Here is a 17,770-nt window from a genome sequence, read left to right as displayed (position 1 = left end):
CAGGTCGAGATTCTATTATTCTATGGATAATAAGAATATTTCTGTCTGCATTAGATCAAATTAAAGATCTGCTAAAAAATGAAGCACGACGATTTGGGGTATAGCGTTGAAAAGATTCCCACATCACCAGACCACTGCAGAAGTGCACACCGGGGTTTCCTGCATTCCCTGCGTCACTCGGGCCTGTGTCAGATTTCCCAGTGCCGTGGCACGGCCCACTGTCCCTGTGTCAGCAAACACGTGCTTTGGTGGCCCCGGGTGCAATCTGTGCAGGCTGCGATTCACAAGTGGCTGCTAGGGACTGGATTTAAAGAGCACTCCAGTCCTTGCTTCATTTCCGTGTGTCTGTCATACTTCTCCTCTTCCTTCCGAAGACTTTGTGGAAGAATGAAGTCAAAAGCTTGGCTGTTGCGCAGTGTTAGCTCTTTGTTCCCTGTTCAGTAGTTCCTGACAGAGGCAGCAAGGGATGTTTTCAAAACAACTCAGCAGGTTACAGCCACTCACCTCAGTGTTTTTAAGGACGACAAGGAAGGGAGAGCCGTAGCGAGGTTCTCTGCACCCACGTCTGTTATTTTATTCTGTGATAAACTAAAGTAAGTGAGATTACTTTGTTAGTTGAGCACATTTATTCTAATTTATTACAATGTGGGGAAATTAATTTTCTTTTTTTTTTTTTTTAATGGAATTTGGACAGTCTGTTTAGACCAAATGCAAAGAAAAAGACAAATAGAGGCCTTGAAGGGAAGTCAGGAAGAATTAATCTATTTGTCTAATGAATGTACCCATTAAGTATCTCCATAGGCTCATTGGTCTTCCATGCCCATGGGATGTTTTTGCCCATAATTGTTAACACACAGTCCCTTAAGCCTCTAGGTTTAATCTATTTCTTCTCAAAATTTCCCTGAACTGTTAACCTTGCACTTACTTTAATGTCTCCAGTGATGTCAGGGTTGGAAAAACTTCAGATAGGCTCTTTGCTCCTTCATCTCCTATGCCATTTTCACTCAGAGCATCAAGGCTGTGTGACGAGAAAGACAGAATTAGCTTCCCTTTTAATCTAAATTTCTGTGATTTATTCACCTCAGAGACCACTCTATCTATCTGGAAAAGCTTCTTCTCTGCAGTAGCCTCAATCAGCATGGAGCATCACACAAATTACAGCTTCTTCAATAAGCAGCTTTCTGCTGCCCAAATTTACAGCCTAAGAATTTTTTTTTTACCAGTTGAATGTCTTGACCCATTTCCTTTGATATGCAAGATTATTAAAATGGTTACGAAATATCTGTGTTCCAGCCAAGCTGAAATGAGATTTTCTGTGCACAGAAAAATACAGAACTGACAAAATCCATCACAGTCTGCAAATCCTTGCCTAAACACCTCCTTCTCCAGAGAAGGAGTATTAAAAATGATGTTTTCCTCATATCTTGTCACAGTTTCAGATACTGGATCCCCTTCTATTCTGACAATTAGATAATGCTGGAATATACTGGACATTTTTCAATTTTAAAGCTTTATCGTTTTCCTGAAATACCATGGAAAAGCCAGCTACAGTACAGACAAATGGCCAGTGGGGTGTGTGAGGCCAAAGGCCCTCTCAAAACCCAGCAATCTTCCCACAGGTGCCGTGGGTGCACTACTGGTACACCTGCTTTAAGTGTGAAGAAGCTTAAAGCTGAGAGGGAGCTGGTTTGTCACGGGTGTTCTGGAGCTGCAGTGGGACAGAAGTCCCTGCAGGCAGTTGGTCAGCGCTGGGGCAGGAAGGGAGGCACCCAGGGGCTCTGCACCGAGCCCGTGCCCAGGCAGAGCGCCCCAGGAAGGGACTGAACAAAGCACTGGACCAGGCGTCTCCAGGCAGGACGGGGAGTGTCGGCCTTCAGGCTGCTGATACAGGCTGGGAATGTTTCTGCTGTTCGCTTTGGTCATCAAACTACGAGTCTTGTTGGCAAATAAGAAATTTCTTGGGCACAAGAGCTCCTCCATCATCAAGGGCTGCTGAGGAGTAGTGTTGGCAAAGTTAATCTTTAGCAGAACTCACTCTAAATGCTGAAGTGATGGAAATGCGGCGAGAATTTTCACGAGTTTTTGCAGTCCTTGAAGGCCACATGCTGGACCCAGCCTGGAAGGAAATACAGACACACAGCAGGTTTTTCACAGGCCCACAAGCAGCAAAATTCATGAACTTTCGAGTTGTTTCCCTGCAGCCCCCAATGCAAGCTAGTTTACACTCCTCGGAAGCAGCCATTCCCTGCCTCCTGCACCAAGGAATCCTGCGGGGAAGCCTCCAGAGGAGGCTAAGGTCAGGCAAGACAGAGCTTGCACAGCAGCAGTGAGACATTTGCCACTCTGTCATTCCTCTCTGCAAGACTTAGCTCACTTGTTTCAGATTCTTGTATGTCTGCTCTCTTTTTCAGGGTTTTCACTGTAAGTATAATCTTGAGATGAAATAGATATCTATCTCAGTATAACTGAAGTGAAAACAAAGTTATTTTTCCCCCCGATAACAATTCAGTCTAACTTAAGTTCAATGTTTTACTGCAGCTTAAAGCATGAACTGCACTTTGATATTCCTGCTCCAAGCATTTGTCTCTCATGTCCTATTTGGAGTTTCTTTGGCATCAGAGCAAGTTCAATTATTTGAAAGGATTAGAATTTTAAACAAAATTTAAATAAAGGGAAATAGGAAGAGGAAATTAGAAGGGAAAGCAGCATAAAATCAAAAGTGAGGCCAAGCATGTCTGTCCCAGGTTGGTGTAGATCTATAGAGCAGGAAAGGCAAAGAACCGATGAGAATTCTCCATTGCATTGCTGCAGTTTCTGCTGAAACTAATTCACATGCTATGGCAGGATATTTTGAGCAACAAAATGGCCTTGGAGGCTGCTTACAGTTTGGGGGGGAAAAGAAAAGAAGTGTTACTAAACCCTCACTTTTCAAGTAATGTTAGCAAGTCAATTTTCTGTCTTCCAGGAAAAGGGTGCTAAATAATTTATTTGAGAGGCATTCTCTGATGTAATCCTCTCATGGCCTCAGCTCTGATAGGGTAGAAAATGCCATCAGAAGACTCAGATGGAAAAGTTCAGCATTTCTGGGGGAAAAATATTTCCCCGGCAGCTGGATCACAGTCAAAATATTTTATGCTCCGTGGCACAAGAGCAGTACCTTGTGGTCAGGAGGGAACCTGTACTAAAACCAAACAAAACTGGTACAGCCTGATGATCTGTATCGCTGCAGGAGCCAGAAATGATGATTTTTTGAGTTTTGGCCAAGAGTTAATAAGTCCAGTTCAGCGAGAAGCAAGATAGCAATAAATGGGGTTTACTTAATGCTTTCAGCTGACTGTCCATCAGTGCAACGGCTGCAGCCAACACCCACGACTGCCCCCCTCACACATGCCCACCTCCATCAGCAGAAGTTTAGCACTTACGCAAATTCCAGTTTCCTGAGGTTCCTGATGGCAGGAATCCCATGGCTGGTGCAACCAGATGCTTCTTGCACACTAAAAAAAATCACAGCAGAACTAGAGTATGATAAATATTTTAGCAGCCACAACAGTGCTTTAAAAATAATTGGTTAGCAGGCTTTTATAGAAAAATAAAGCAGTGTTGCATTAACTGAGGAACCAGGAAACTTCAGAGTAACTTCTGCGCCAACCTTCCTTCAACTGGGTAATTTCAATCCAGCGATCGCCTTTCATAGTACCATTGTTTGCTCTTTTTCCAATAAAACTTGAAAATACATTTTTCTAAATCGACTGTTTTCTGTCAAACATGAAACTATTTTGTCTGTATTTTAATCAAAACGCTCTACCCATGTTAAAACAGACACCATCATTAAAAAAATCCCAAACAATAAAACTTTTTCTGCATGTTTTGAATTGCAACCAACGCCCCAGCTGTATCAGCAGCAGGGATGGAGCACGGGGTTTCAAGACCATGAGACACAAGCTTTTACCTCCTGGGCTAAAGGACTGACTCAGGCAGCTTGGGACCCCACTTGGGGCCAGTGCAAAACAGGCTTTTATTCATGCCCAGGTGCTACAGGGGGAAAGAACCAGCCCAAGCTTTGTAACTGAAATGACTGGAAGATGGCATTCTCGGAGATTTAAGGGAAATGACAGCTGGCAGTCTTGATGACTGCTCTGCACGCTGCTGTCACTGCTCCTCCCTGCCATGACAGGAGAACCCCTTGAGATGACCCAGGAGCTTGCACGGCCTTAGTTACTTCTCCTCTGGACAAGCAGACAGCTAGCAGCGGAACTCTGTTTTCATAAATTGCTGGTGTTAGAAGAGTTTTGATTGTAAATGATCCTACCAATTCATCATCTTCTCCTGCATCCTTACAAGGTCGGAGAGGTCATTGATGTCCTTCATCGTCTTTGCCTTAAAGGGATCAAGAACAAATTTCTCTGTGGATGCTCTCAGCAGCTCGTAGTCTTTTGTCTGTTTCAAAGATTTCCAGAGCCTGACTGTGTCACTGAGGGAGGCCCTGTGAAGTGACAAAACAATCAAAACCAACAGATGTGACTTGCTGGTGTTGCATGGAAGTGTCATTTACACACAGTGCTATGGATGATGCTGTGGGGCGCAGGGAGCGACCAACCTGAACGACGTCACGTTCCTCAGGCTGACCAAGGCTTGCAGCCCTTGCATGTCAATGCTGCTGTTCCGCAGATCCAAGGAAAACTCTTTTCTTGACCTTTTCAAAATAGAGAGCAGTACGTGGACATCAGGTGGTGTAAGAACTGTGCCCAGAAAAGACAAGTCTGGCTCAAGTCTTAAGGCCACATGCTGCAGAAGATAATTGTTCTGTGTTTCATAAACACAACATAAAAGCTCCAGCAACCTCTCTGGACAGAGAGTATTCATCTGCAGCCTTCGAATGTATTTCAAGAGGGTCTTCTGCTTCTTGGTTGATTGTTTTGCATCCTCGTTTGAAAGAGAGCAGAAATAGAGGTCATCCTGGAGAAACATCAAACCAACCAAAAACCGAGGCATTAAATCTAACCAGTTATAAGGTTTTTTCTTCTTGGATAGGAAAGACAGGTACTTGGTTAGATTTTTATCCTTGCGCTCTTCTGCTAACGAAAGGTGAAGTGCACACAAGAAATTCTGAATGACAAAATCAGAGAATGCGCTCCCAAATTCCTCTTCTTCACTATCTGAATGTCTGGGGAATGCAAATGGCAGGAAGAAGCCATACTTCAGTGCAAACTCTTTAACTTCCTTAGAAGGAATAAGATCACTTTTCACGGCACTTTGGTGTTTTTCTCCAAGATGCCAGGCTACACGGGCTAGGGCAGCAAGACTCTCCTGATTTTGTGTGGCTGTAACATCTGTTTGCATAAGCATTGTCTTCTGCTGAAAAAATTTCAGGAAGACTTCAGTAAGAGTTGAAGGAAGACTTTTCTCTCCCATTTCAAGCACTGCCTCACAGAGAAAACAAACGAATCGACACATAACAGGGCTGTAGCAATGACTGAACAAGTACTCGCACTCTCTGATTAATTTCAGTGCACTATCGCAGTAGGACGATTCTTCAAAATATCTGGTTATGTACAATTCTCTCTGCTGAGGGGAAAATCCTACTATTTCAATAGTCTTATCCACTTTGGACACGAACTGGTACAGTTTGTCTTTTGGTCTTGCTGTAAATAATAAAGTACAGCCATTGAGTATCTTTTTTTGGATGAGTCCTGAAAGCAGATCCTTTATACTGCACAAATCCTTTTCAGGCTGGCTGGCTGAGGAACGAGGAGAATTCTCATGATCATGCAATCCTTTAAAACCATCAAAAATCAGAAGGACTTTAGCAGGATTTTGCAATATATACTCAAAGATCTCTTTGCTTCCCTCTCGAGGCTTTACGAAAAATTCAAGCAGCAGTTCCTGCAGGCTGTATGGCTTCTCAGGCAAGCTTATTTGTTTGCAGTCAAACCAAAATACAAATTCAAACTGAGAAAACTCTCCATTGGACCAGTCCTGGCAGATCTTCTGAACCAGAATGCTTTTGCCCATTCCTGCTTTACCCAGCACCACAATCACTTTGGTCTCTAAGTCTTTACGCTGTGGTATTTGAAATATTTGTCTTCTATCAATGACTGTCTTTTCCTTCTCTTGCAGGCTGCAGGTTACCAGCTCCTTTTCCATTGCTTTTGCACTATTCTTTCCAGTCTTGGTTTCAGTTTGACTTTGAATGAGTGTCCCATCAATGAACAGGTGATCCAGACTTACTTCCCGCTCCACGGCCACGGATTTGCACGTGTCTCGGAAATAATCTTTAAGCGATGAACAGAAGGTTTCCACTTGCTCTAGAGAAATGAAGAGCACACACAAACTAAAGGAACCCGTCCACAAACTACACCATGGCGGCTTAAGTGCCTAACTGCAGTATGGTGAAAGCACAGGCATTCCCATAAAGTCCATAGGTCTGGATTTACCCCATGAAACCGCAGCTGAGAAGTGCAGGCACAACGGACACTTTCAGATCTATGAACTGAATAATTTTGAAGCTCTCTGAGCAGATGATAAAACCACTGAAGTACACTGAGCTACTCAGTAGGTACTACAGCTGGATATCTACAGGAAGCCAAGTCTAATATCTTGAAACCTGGAATTGTGCTCAGACCCTCAGAACAGCTCTGCAAATTGTTGAATGATTCCCACTAAGAGCTTTTCTGTATGGAAAGAAACACAGAATCTCTTTCCAAAAAATACTGTGAGGTTTAAGTTCAAGAGTTCCAAACTCACCTGGTCTTTTGAAAGGTTCTTCAGAAGGAATTACGGAATCTTGAACTTCTTGAAATTTCTCTAAATCTGGAGAAACAAAACAATATACTTGACGAAGACACCTAGATAATCACTGATTCAGCTTTACTAATTTTAACAATAAGATTAATGAAAATTTCCACGTTCATTGTAGCATATATTCAGAGTAAGAGATTTTGTTAATTTTACAAGGAGAATGAATAAAATTCTCCCACAAGCAGAATTCTGCTGGTGTGCACCGTTTGAGGCAGAGCGGCATCAAACAAGACCACAGCTGTTCTGACAGTTGCAGGAAGCAGATCTGCCATTACCAGGTGACATCCACTGTTCTTTTCAAACGACAGTGTTCTGTGTAAATTCATGTTCACACATGGAGCTTCTTTATGTCTTCAAAAGCAATAACTTCCTTTTGTTATTCTACACCTTGTAACCAAGCACCAAGAATGAAAGTCACAGAGAAGTGACTCTTGGTAACAGTGTTTACCCATTACTCTCCCTGACAAAGTCCTGTTGCTGTCCAATTTTCTTTCTTTTCACCTGTTTCCTTTCGAACTATTGCAGACTTTCGCAGCTGGGTCAGGTGAACAGTGTCTCCTTTGCACAAAGAAACTGGGAATTTTTCCGAGAAAACACATTTTCTACAGATTGGTAATTGCAGAGTATCAGTTTTGACAAAACTTTTGGTAAGAAGAGCTTTGCAGATGCAAGACAGAATTTAAATTGACAGAGGCTATAACAAATTAAACCTCAGAGTCTCGTAACACACAGCAGAGGTGTTCAAAAATTACCCAAACCAAAACAGATTAAACTCCCTAAATATGTAAAAGTGTGTTTCACACCATAATATCATCTTGATCATCTTGGTGTAGAATGTGGTCTAAAAGAAATACAAATCCTAAAGTTTCAGAGATCTGGAAATTAATTCTTGACCTGCCTGCCAGCAACCATCAGAATGGTTTGGGTTCAGATTTGCTTCTAAAAGGAAGCACCACAGGCTCCCAGTAAGAAAGATACTAAATAAAGAAGGGTTGGGCAGGTGTCTGTCTGGTTTTGATTTATTATTTTATTCACTAAGAAAACAGAATGGAAGAACAGAAAAAAAAATCTGTAATGAGACATTTAGATAGGAAACTGGTCAAAGCAGGCAGAGGTGAAGAACTCTTGAAAAAGGAAAATAAACTGGTTTGGCATCTTACGTGCTAATTTGTCTGCGGCTGCATCTGGAGTTCCGGAGCTTGTGGCATACGTGTGTTGTGCTGCAGTAAATCAGTTGGAATCATTAGCGTTGTTCATTCACATAAACAGAAAATGCAATTTCCAAAGACACCTAAAGATATTTGCCTCCCAGTGTCCACGTTATGCTTTTGTTTTTGGGGCAGTGGAAGCCACCAGAGGGCAATAAACTCCCGCAGTGGGCACAGGGACCAGAAACAACGCTGGGTTCCAACAGCTCTCTGAGGGCGGGAAGAAAAGTGTCTAAGGAAAGTTTGTTACCTGAAGTGGGACTGTCAAATCCTGACCAAAGCTCTGATTTCTTTACAACCCTTTCCGTGCATTAGGTTTCAGTACTGCTTAGTTAAATAAGTCATCACCGTGTTGGTTTTGTGGCTCCATGGGAGCTGGCTGCGGTCTGGCTGCCAGCACTGAGCATTTGAGATGCTCAGCCCACGCCAGCATCACTTTCTGAGGGTGCTCCACTTCTGAAGATCTCCCACTTTCTGAGGGTGCTCCAGCACCCTGGGCTTTGCATTGTTTTAACTAAACCTGACCTATTCCAGAAACTGGATGTCACAGCAAACACAGGGTGCTGAGCCTGACGTTCTGAAACTCTTATCTGTACATTTTGGATCAGACTAAGCAGCCAGCGATCGATACAAAGAAGGAAATACCATCCATTTTTGGTTTTTTTAAGGTCAGTATGAGTAAAGCCTGGAGGGGAGAACTGGCTTTGAGTAGAAGCGATATGGTTTCTCTCCCAGTTCAAAGTGCTGTATCTTTATAACCCCCAGTTTTCTACTTACCACATAAATTAACTGGAATACTTGGAGGCATGAATGTTTCCATGGAAGATGCCAGCACTGGAAAGAAACAAAGCATAGTTTTCAGCATATCATAGGTATCAGTAACTGAATTTAATCAATGCTTCTGTTGGCAGCATTGATTTTTTTAGCACTTTATGCCTCTTTATGGGGATAAAAGGCTCCTGCTCTTACCTGGGTATACTGTGACATTCGATGTGCCGTTTTCAAGAACAAAGTTAAAGATCTGCTGAGGAGGACCTGCCAAGCCTGCATTCTCTTGGTACCCTTTCACACTGGCTGGTAGGCACTCTGAGGTCAAATGTTCTGACAATCCTGAAATTATTGCAGAATAATTACTTTTCTGTTTTTAAAGGGTTCTGCTTCCTAAAGCCTTATGAGACAGAAAAAGCCTTCTAACAGCTATTTAGCCTTTATGGCAGCTTCTAAGCAAATCTTCCCTGCGGAGGATTCACAGGATCACGAGGTCCATAGAACCCATTAAAAAAAAAGAACTCTTACAAGGTACGATGAGCATGAAATACAAGGGATTACCCCCTTTTAGCAGCCACTGTTTTCAACGGTCTAAAGAGAAATTTTCTATTATCATAAGGAAAAGTGCTTAAGGCAAAGTCCGTAAATGTATAGCCAGAGGTCCAGAGAAGAGAAAATGTGTAAATAGTATGTATCTGCGTTAAATTTACCTTCTTTGCACCTCATCCTTCCCACACAGCTGCACATCATGCAGGTTGTACAAGTATCCACCTTCTCAACCCACACTGGGAAAGTTTTTCGATGATTCAGTGTTTGCAATTTGATCAGCCATAGCTCTGAGTTTCTGTAGGTGGGACAGAATTTCTTCTGCTACTTTACGCTGCTTCAACGCGCATGAGGCACTTCAAGACTTCCAACTCACACGCTGTTTTTGGTTCCTTTCCAGCACAGACTTAACAGTGGAAGGTGTTACACTGGGCCTCTGTCATCAGCACCTCTCAGAGTGCCCTGAGCAGCCTCTGGTACCTAGCACGGCCCAGGCCAGGTGCCTACACAGCCCACCAGTGGGATTGCTGCTCAGTTTTCCTGAGCTAAACCACAGCCTAGATTTTGCTCTGCTGTTGCAAATGTAATTATCCCTCAGTCCTTTACAAACCTCTGGGTGAAAAAGAAATTGGAACTAAATTAAAGTTTAATAATGAAAAATTTGTGACTTCCTATTCTTAATACAAGTAAGTAATTACTTGGATTAGCATACAGTAAATGACTGTTCTCTTATAACCTGCACCAATTAAATGAAAGATTCATTCTACTCAGTTAGGAGCAATGCCCTTTTAATTTCCCTTGAATGTTTTTCACTCTTTTAGTGAGTGCCCCACTGTTAAAGGCTTGACTGAGACAGGAGCCATACCTGCCATTGCTCATAGCCAGTGACAAGGTTTATAAGAGAGTTTTCCCCACGTGTAAATCAGCCTGTGTACAGGTGCACACCTACAGCTGTACTCTACCTACCAGGAATTATGAGGCTTCTTTCCAGCCCATGGGCAGCAGGAACAGAAAAGGACACGTGCTGGTTTGTTAGTGAGGTGCAGCTCACTGGGTGGCTGTTGAGAGGCATAGCAAAGAAACTGCCATTCCCTCCAGGCACTGCAGGGACTTCCACTTCAAAATCAAATAGAAAAGGAAAGTTATCTCATTGGTAGAAGTTAAAGGAACCAAAGAAGAGGTCTCAATAGATATGATAAACCACTTGATTCTGATCATCTGTGTTTTGATTTTCCAAAAGCAAGAATAATTCACAATAGCTCTCTGAAAAGTATTTAGCTCTCAAAAATCTAAAACGTATTTATTAAATTCTACAGTAGATCACTTTTTCTTCTCAGTAGTTCACTCTTTAAATTTTCTTCTTCTTCATCTTTCCTGACCTGTCTCATTTCCAGATGTATCCAGATGTACATGACCCTTGACATGGATGAGTGGCAGGTAAGACATCACAATGTTTTACATTGGCTGTACTGATTTTCAAAGCACCGTTTGGTGTCTCAATATTGCACAAGGGCAGAGAGGCCCACAGGCAACAAGCTGGGGACTTTCACTCCCTACTTAGACACTTGTAAGGACAACAAGCGTATGTTAAGTATCTCTCAAAGAACAGACACAAACACAAGAGCTTTTAAAGATGTTTCTCCTCTGCAGCACATTTTTTTCCTCCAAGAATAGAACAAATGGGGAGTGAGGCTTGTGCATTGTACGATTTCATCTGCTTATCAAAAGATTCCTACAGACCAAGTAAGACACATTTACTTGAATTAGTCTGTTGGTTTCACTGGTTTTACAACGCCCCTATTCTCAGAGCTGGTTTTGCTTTTTCCTTCCCTCTCCTGTCTAGCTGCAATGAGTAAGTCTGTATTTCGTTACTTCCCGTGGTCTGATGTTTTTATCAATAGCTACAAACCTGTCTGGGGTTTGTGCCACTATTTCATTCAATTCCTTTGAAAGAATCTCGCCCTTGGCTTACTACTTTGAACTCTAGTACACATTATTCTCTTTGCTGTAGGCAGTCTTGCACTTCGGAAAAGCTGATGCATTTGCCTTTGCAGGGTCATTCTGTGACACCCGTGACAGGTTAAACAAACTCATCTGGTCAAGTAGCTCATCTTTTTGTCAATTAGATTTTTCTACACGGTACTTATACTGTCTTACGTAAAAGTTCCTTCCTCAGCACCTTCATTGAGTCAAGGACAGGGGAGAAACTGATAATATTCTGAGGACTTCCAGGAAAAGGATGGGTGCAGCTTCACAAAGCACTGTTAGCTCAGTGATGATCCTTTCCTCTGGAATGCAGGTTCTGCAGGGTGAGGCGTTTGGAACTGATGTGCCATTTCCTTATAGAAAACTATTATTGTTAGTTGGCATAAAGACAGGCTTTTAAAAGTGCCAAATCTAGAAAGGAACTAAAGCAAATAGAAAGCAATCCACCTTTAATGGGTATTAACTGCCAGGAACTTTACCTGTGTCTAAATAACTACAATCAGCAGGCACCAGTTCAGTAGAAACTCTGATACGAGCTAGCAAATGTGATTTTTCACAGCTAATTCTGCTCAGTTCTCCCTCCCCACTCCCTCAGAACTCCAGCTGGAAAACCAGCTTGGGTCAGCCATGGTGCACATGTGTGATCTCTGTGATTTTCATGCAGCCTCTGCCAGTTCCTTACCTGTGCTGAGGGGCATTCCCAGATCCCAGCACTCTGGCTGGATCTCTCGTTACGCACTGGTTTGGCTGCCCCCCTGACAGGCACATGGGCCCTAGGGCTTGGGACAGTCAGAGTCCCCTTGGGAGGACTGTGAGGTGTGCTGACACACCAGCCAGATGTCCATTTGAAACACAATGTAAAGGAGTCAAAACTGGCTGGTCCCACTTGAATTTGGGAAGAGTCTTTTGCTGTTTTAGCTCTGCCTGAGATACCCTTTAGGTTACAGCTGGGTAAGAACATTAGCAGCAGTTCACACCCAGGGGACAAGTTCCAGCCTGCCTGCTGGCCCCAGGCGTTGTCTTGTAGATGGTCTAGCAATGTGCAAAACCCAGAATTTTCCCTTTCTGCCTTTCTTTCTTTGGTTTAAAGGACTTTATAGCATGGACTGGGCCAAGAAATCATCTCTTCACAGTTATTATTTTCACTAGGATGTTTCACTGGACTTTTGGAAGATGTCACACTTGGAACAAAGAGGATCAAACCCAGGACAGGCAGAGCTATGACCTGATGGGTAATATGGCTCAGGTCATAGCTGTTCCAAGTGAGACATCTTCCAAAAATCCAGTGAAAAAAAGGGTGTACGTGATAAAAGTTACCGAATCTGGCACTGACCCACGTGTCCATTATTTTTCTTTCTTCTCTCATGTGGATTTTGAAAAGGTCAACTGTGCCTCTGCTGACGTTAAATAATTTTCCTATCACCTGGCAGGAACACGCACTTTTGAAGCATAAGGATCCAACTGTTCTTAGGCTACCACATAGCTGATCCTAAGTTGCACAATTTGATAGCTGCAGGTCAGAGGACATGGATTTGCTATATCATAAATTAGTCAGAGGAATCTAAAAGTGTGATTTTTTGCAGAAACATGAAAATGCATAATGATCAAAATCACCAAATCTGTGACAGCAAACTTTTCTGGAAGATAGGCTACAGTACTTAACAGAGGATGACACTTTGGAGCATGAGACAATATATGCTCAATCACCTTATCTTGTTCAGCCAATGACTTACCAATTTTCTTATATTTGGGCTCTGAAGCATCGCAGTAACTCTCTGCTGTAGAGCCTAAGAAAGCTGAAGGAAAGCAAATTCATGGTAAGTGGCAAAACTTTGGTAATTCTAAATTTCCCCCATGAAACTTATTTTAACTTTTTAAAGTAGAAGGGGGTTTCAATTCAGCTATTTCAGAACTGTACTTGTCCAATGTATAAAAATGAGTGTGAAAAGCCTCATGTTATTTCGCTCTGACTGTTAAGTTTTAATTAGGCTGCAGATTTTTATGCCAAAGATTTTTACTGTTTGCTCTTAAAGAGGCAGGCAATGGTTCAGCCAACGCTTACTAAGCTATAGATACACTGAAAACAAAGTGAACACTGCCACGAGGAGTACAAAAATGCAAAGAAATATAACATGTTTAATGTTTATAACATTAAACAAGGACAACAAATTCTGCGAACTGTAAATTCTACGCTTGGAAGAGCTGCTTTCGTTTCCAGCCCACGAGCGTGACCAGAGGAAGCACGGCTGGTGTCACTGAAGAACTGCATGATGAGTGCATTGGGGCTGTGCTAAAGCCAAGGGGCTGTAATGCAAGTTTAGAACTCAGCCACAAAGCCTTCCATATTCTCACCGTTTGACACTTACTTCGTTTAAGACATGTCTGCTTCTTTATGTCAGGAAACTTCTCAGTGTTTTCAGCAACAATGTCATCCAAAATAAAGTCCCCTGCTAAAAACATGGAACAGGGGCCAATGTCAAACTTTGCTCTAAAAAAATTGCAGAGAGGACTAAAAGCAAGAGAAACACATCAACGGAGAGCAAAGATGAAATATGCCCCAAATAAAAGATAAAAACCAAATCATGCGATAAAAGATGTATCTAGATCCATGATTTAGAAAGCCCACAGAGCTCTGAATGCAGACCCTGTCACCCTGTGTTAATTTCTGAACTGCAAACTATTAATCTACTGGCAGTGGCTAAGGAAACATGAGCACTTCTCAATGCTTTAATGATGAGCACAAGAATAAAACATTGTAGCTGTGTCACAGTGTGACCTCAGTACCACTCCATTTATGTACTAAAGGGATTATTAGATCCTTTAAGAGACAGACTACAGGGTTCTAAAAAGATTTTATATTCTGTGTTGCAAGAACTGTGAAGTTATCCACACCACACTTTTACTGGAAAATATTTAAGTACTAATACTGTATCCTACCTTTCTCTAAAACCAATAAAAATATTGCCATTAGGTGCAAAACCCCCCAAATTCTAAACACACCAGAGAGCAGCATAAATAATTTGAAAAGCCATGTGAGTTTCCTCAGAATAATAATAATAATAATAATAATAATAATAATAATAATAATAATAATAATAATAATTATTATTATTATTATTATTATTATTATTATTATTATTATTATTATTCCTCAGCCAGAATTATTCTAGGGGAAGACTGACCTTTGGTAAATTAGTCCAAATTATTTTGTTCCAACATAAAAGAGGACATACAGATATTCTGTGAACCTTCTGGTTCTATGGATTTCTCAACAGCCATCTATTGATAGATCTATTTTGGACTAGTAATTAGTATTTGTGTTGCTACCAAAACAATGATTTGGTAGCACAAGGCAAGCAGTGTCTTCAGCCATGGATGGATGGGGGAATGGTTTACTATATACATAAAAGCATTGCTGCACTAATCAGGGTGAGAAGTAAAACTTGACATGCTTCCTCGGGCAGCTGTGTGCACCCTGGACAGAAACCGGTGTGTGTGAACTGTATTTATACACATGCAAAGTGCTCTGGGGACTTATGTGTACCATCCCTGCAGTGCTCAGAGTAGGTGTGATGCTACTTGAGGCTATCAATGCACTGGACAGTGAAGCTGTGCATGTTCTATGGCCATGGCGACATGATCAGCAGCTGGGTTAGAGACAAAACTGCCATCTTTGAGAAAGGCCTGCAAAAATGCATAAAATCCTCATTTTCCAAGAAAATTCTGAGACACTGCGCCCAGGGGGAAAGAAGAAGACACCAGAGGTATAGAAACTTTACTAGTGTTCAGACTGGGGGGATGAAGCATGTTAGAACACTGCCACGGAGAAAATTACCCTTTGCCATATCAATCTTACCAAAAATGTCTTCGACCTGCTTCTCTTGCTGATCCTTGAGCACATATTCTACTAGTTCAGCTAGCAACAAAGGAAAAAAATAGAGGAACACAGTCATGACACAGTAAATGTCACAGCAAAGCTTTTGTAAGCTTATCCTCATTAACAGAACTCTGCAGTGCAAGTAAAATGGAAGAGTTAAATTAAGTTTTCCTTGTAACTTGTTGTTCAGGAAATAAAGATCACAAGAAAAGAGAAGTTGAGAAAGGAAGTATTAAGCAGAAGGAGACATTAATAGAGAGATTTTCCCCCAACAACCACAAGCTACTGTTAATCCATTTCCCTACAATGCACATGTTCAGGTACTCTAAATTAGATCTACCACACATGAGAGGCTGTTTGAGTAAATGCCATGCCTTCAGATTGAGAATAGAATTTATAAGAAATAGCTATAGCAAAAATTGCAAAAATTGCTTTCATACCTACATTAGCATAAGCATCCGTGGTGTTGGAACAGGAGTAGAACCCATCTCCATTTTCATATGGGAAATCCACAATATTTACCTGTTCATAGTTGCTGGCATCAACTTCAAGATCTAGAGTTAATAAGGAATATGCAATGGCTCAATGAATGCCATAACCAAGCAGGAAAACCACCAGACAGCAGGACATGCAGCACAGGCAGATTTGTAACCTCAGCAGAAGGCTTTGGCTTCTCACTGTGTGCTGGCTAAGAAGGACCAGAACTGAACTGTCAGCAATTCACAGTCACCTGGAAATCAGCACTTCTCTTTAGCTAAACTCCGAGACCTCATCTCTCCTGGTAAAAAAACAAACTTCCTGAATCCATTCCATGACAATCAGGCCCAGACTCCTACAGCCTATTAAAGCTTCTTATCCTTCAGGACGTGGTGGTATCACCCAGATGGTCCGTTCAGAACAGCGCTGTATCCATGCTAATCCCTGAACTGCACTGCAAATTGCCTGTGAAGCTGCCAGTTGGCCAAGGCTAAAACCTTGCCAGGGACCATGCTAACACCTTCACAGCAGAGATGCCCAGTTTCCAGTCACCGGTGCTATGTCCTGATGATGTTTGATTTACCCCCATCATCTCAGACATTGCTAAGGCTCAAAAGTATTCCAGTCAGTGAAATGTCTGTGATACCCCGAGTCAGTGCTTGACCACTAATTAATTCATCCTACTTTCAGTCACTGAGCACGTAAGAAACACTCCTGCAGCTGTCTTTAACAGTCAGAAGCTGAGAGGGAAAAGGCCAGCCTGGGAAATGATCTATCACAAAGATGATCCCATACTCTGGCGCTCAGTTCTCCACTGATTTGCCCATGTGCCTACTGGCACTGGTCACTCATGAAAGCCACAATGCTCCATTTTGGTAACATTTTCCACCCATTTGGCACCGAGCTGGGAGACGTCATATCTGGTATACATCAGCTCTTCTCCGCTCATTGCCATTCTCAATCCACGATCCAGCTCATTTGTTTGAAATAAGCTCAGCTCCATACCACAGATACACTTTTATACTTCGGGAAGGGCGAGCAGAACAGTCCACAACTTCTACACAAAATCACAGGCACAAAGTTTGAGATTCAGGGCAACCTCCTGAACTGTGGGAACTGAAGTGCAAGAAATTATCAACTTTATACTCTTGCCCTTCTGCTTTCTCATTTGAATTGGAATTATAAAACAACCGTGTCCCAAAAAGCTGGAAAATGGCATCTGGTAAAGCAACTCCATTGTTTTGGTGACTTACGATGTCAGAGAGCAAGGCAATGCTGTTTGCTTGTGGACTGCCTTCATCACAAAGTCATCTATAAGTCTGTTGTGCAAAACTTTTGGCTTCAAGCCACCGAGGTGTTGACAATTACACTTGGCCAACTTATGACAGGAACATTTGCAAATAAACTACTTACAGGAGTGATATCCAAATGAAAGATACTGTCATGCCCTGATGAGTGACAGTACAGTGTGTTTTGTTGGAATGACTGAGCAGGATGCTATAAATATGTACAGTTTAAAAACATGACAGTTTCTGGAAGCAGTCGCTGTATGTACAGACACAGACAAACCACATCCTAACACCAAGTGCTTGGAGAGTTTAACTCAGTCATCATGATAAACTGCCATGAGGTGGCTTTGTAGATGAGAGGAGATGGCAACAACTTACAGCATGAGAGATAAACCAGTCAAATTTTTTTTAGTGTTTTACTAACCTGTAGAGAAGTCACCTTCATCTCCAGATGACTTAGGATCAAAGAAAGTACACAGATGCAATGGATCGATATCACTGTGCAGTAAATCAAGGTAGCCATTTTCAGGCATAAATACAGAATCCATGGTTTGTCTCTGTCTGAAATCAAATTGCACAGCAGTTAGCTATGACACAGCCACAGCTTTTGTCAGTCAAATCCACAAGTCCTGCACTGCGGCTTTCTGTTGGTAAGACACGGATCCTGAGGCTGGAGAGCTGGCATTTCTTACCAAGACCTGCACTGAGTTATAACCCTGAGCTACTTAGAGACGCAGAGATGGCCTGCAGTGAGACTTACCTGTCTTTCTCTCCAGTGAGAGGAGTGGGATACTGCAGTCTGACCACCCGGACCAAAAGGG

The 17,770-nt window shown here is 42.2% G+C and overlaps 1 protein-coding gene across 1 annotated transcript in view; it reads right to left on the bottom strand.

The window, feature by feature from the left end:
• CIITA (class II major histocompatibility complex transactivator) overlaps positions 1–17,770 on the bottom strand; it is a 36,199-nt gene that overhangs the window by 3,676 nt on the left and 14,753 nt on the right. The window contains exons 6-21 of the mRNA XM_066198102.1: positions 17,374–17,510; positions 15,624–15,737; positions 15,163–15,222; positions 13,673–13,756; positions 13,040–13,102; positions 10,287–10,436; positions 8,976–9,116; positions 8,784–8,840; positions 7,959–8,018; positions 6,745–6,810; positions 4,598–6,305; positions 4,310–4,483; positions 3,423–3,494; positions 2,036–2,116; positions 926–1,018; positions 505–588 (exon numbers count right to left, since the gene is read on the bottom strand). Coding sequence (XP_066054199.1) covers positions 505–588; positions 926–1,018; positions 2,036–2,116; positions 3,423–3,494; positions 4,310–4,483; positions 4,598–6,305; positions 6,745–6,810; positions 7,959–8,018; positions 8,784–8,840; positions 8,976–9,116; positions 10,287–10,436; positions 13,040–13,102; positions 13,673–13,756; positions 15,163–15,222; positions 15,624–15,737; positions 17,374–17,497 — 3,131 coding nt within the window. The 5' untranslated portion in view covers positions 17,498–17,510. The remainder of the gene's footprint in view (positions 1–504; positions 589–925; positions 1,019–2,035; positions 2,117–3,422; positions 3,495–4,309; positions 4,484–4,597; positions 6,306–6,744; positions 6,811–7,958; positions 8,019–8,783; positions 8,841–8,975; positions 9,117–10,286; positions 10,437–13,039; positions 13,103–13,672; positions 13,757–15,162; positions 15,223–15,623; positions 15,738–17,373; positions 17,511–17,770) is intronic.

The sequence above is a fragment of the Chamaea fasciata genome, unplaced genomic scaffold (assembly GCF_029207755.1).
Source record: "Chamaea fasciata isolate MVZ Bird 193981 ecotype frontalis unplaced genomic scaffold, bChaFas1.0.hap1 SCAF_16, whole genome shotgun sequence".
Classification (NCBI taxonomy): domain Eukaryota; kingdom Metazoa; phylum Chordata; class Aves; order Passeriformes; family Sylviidae; genus Chamaea; species Chamaea fasciata.
This window is presented reverse-complemented; position numbering and strand designations above follow the sequence as displayed.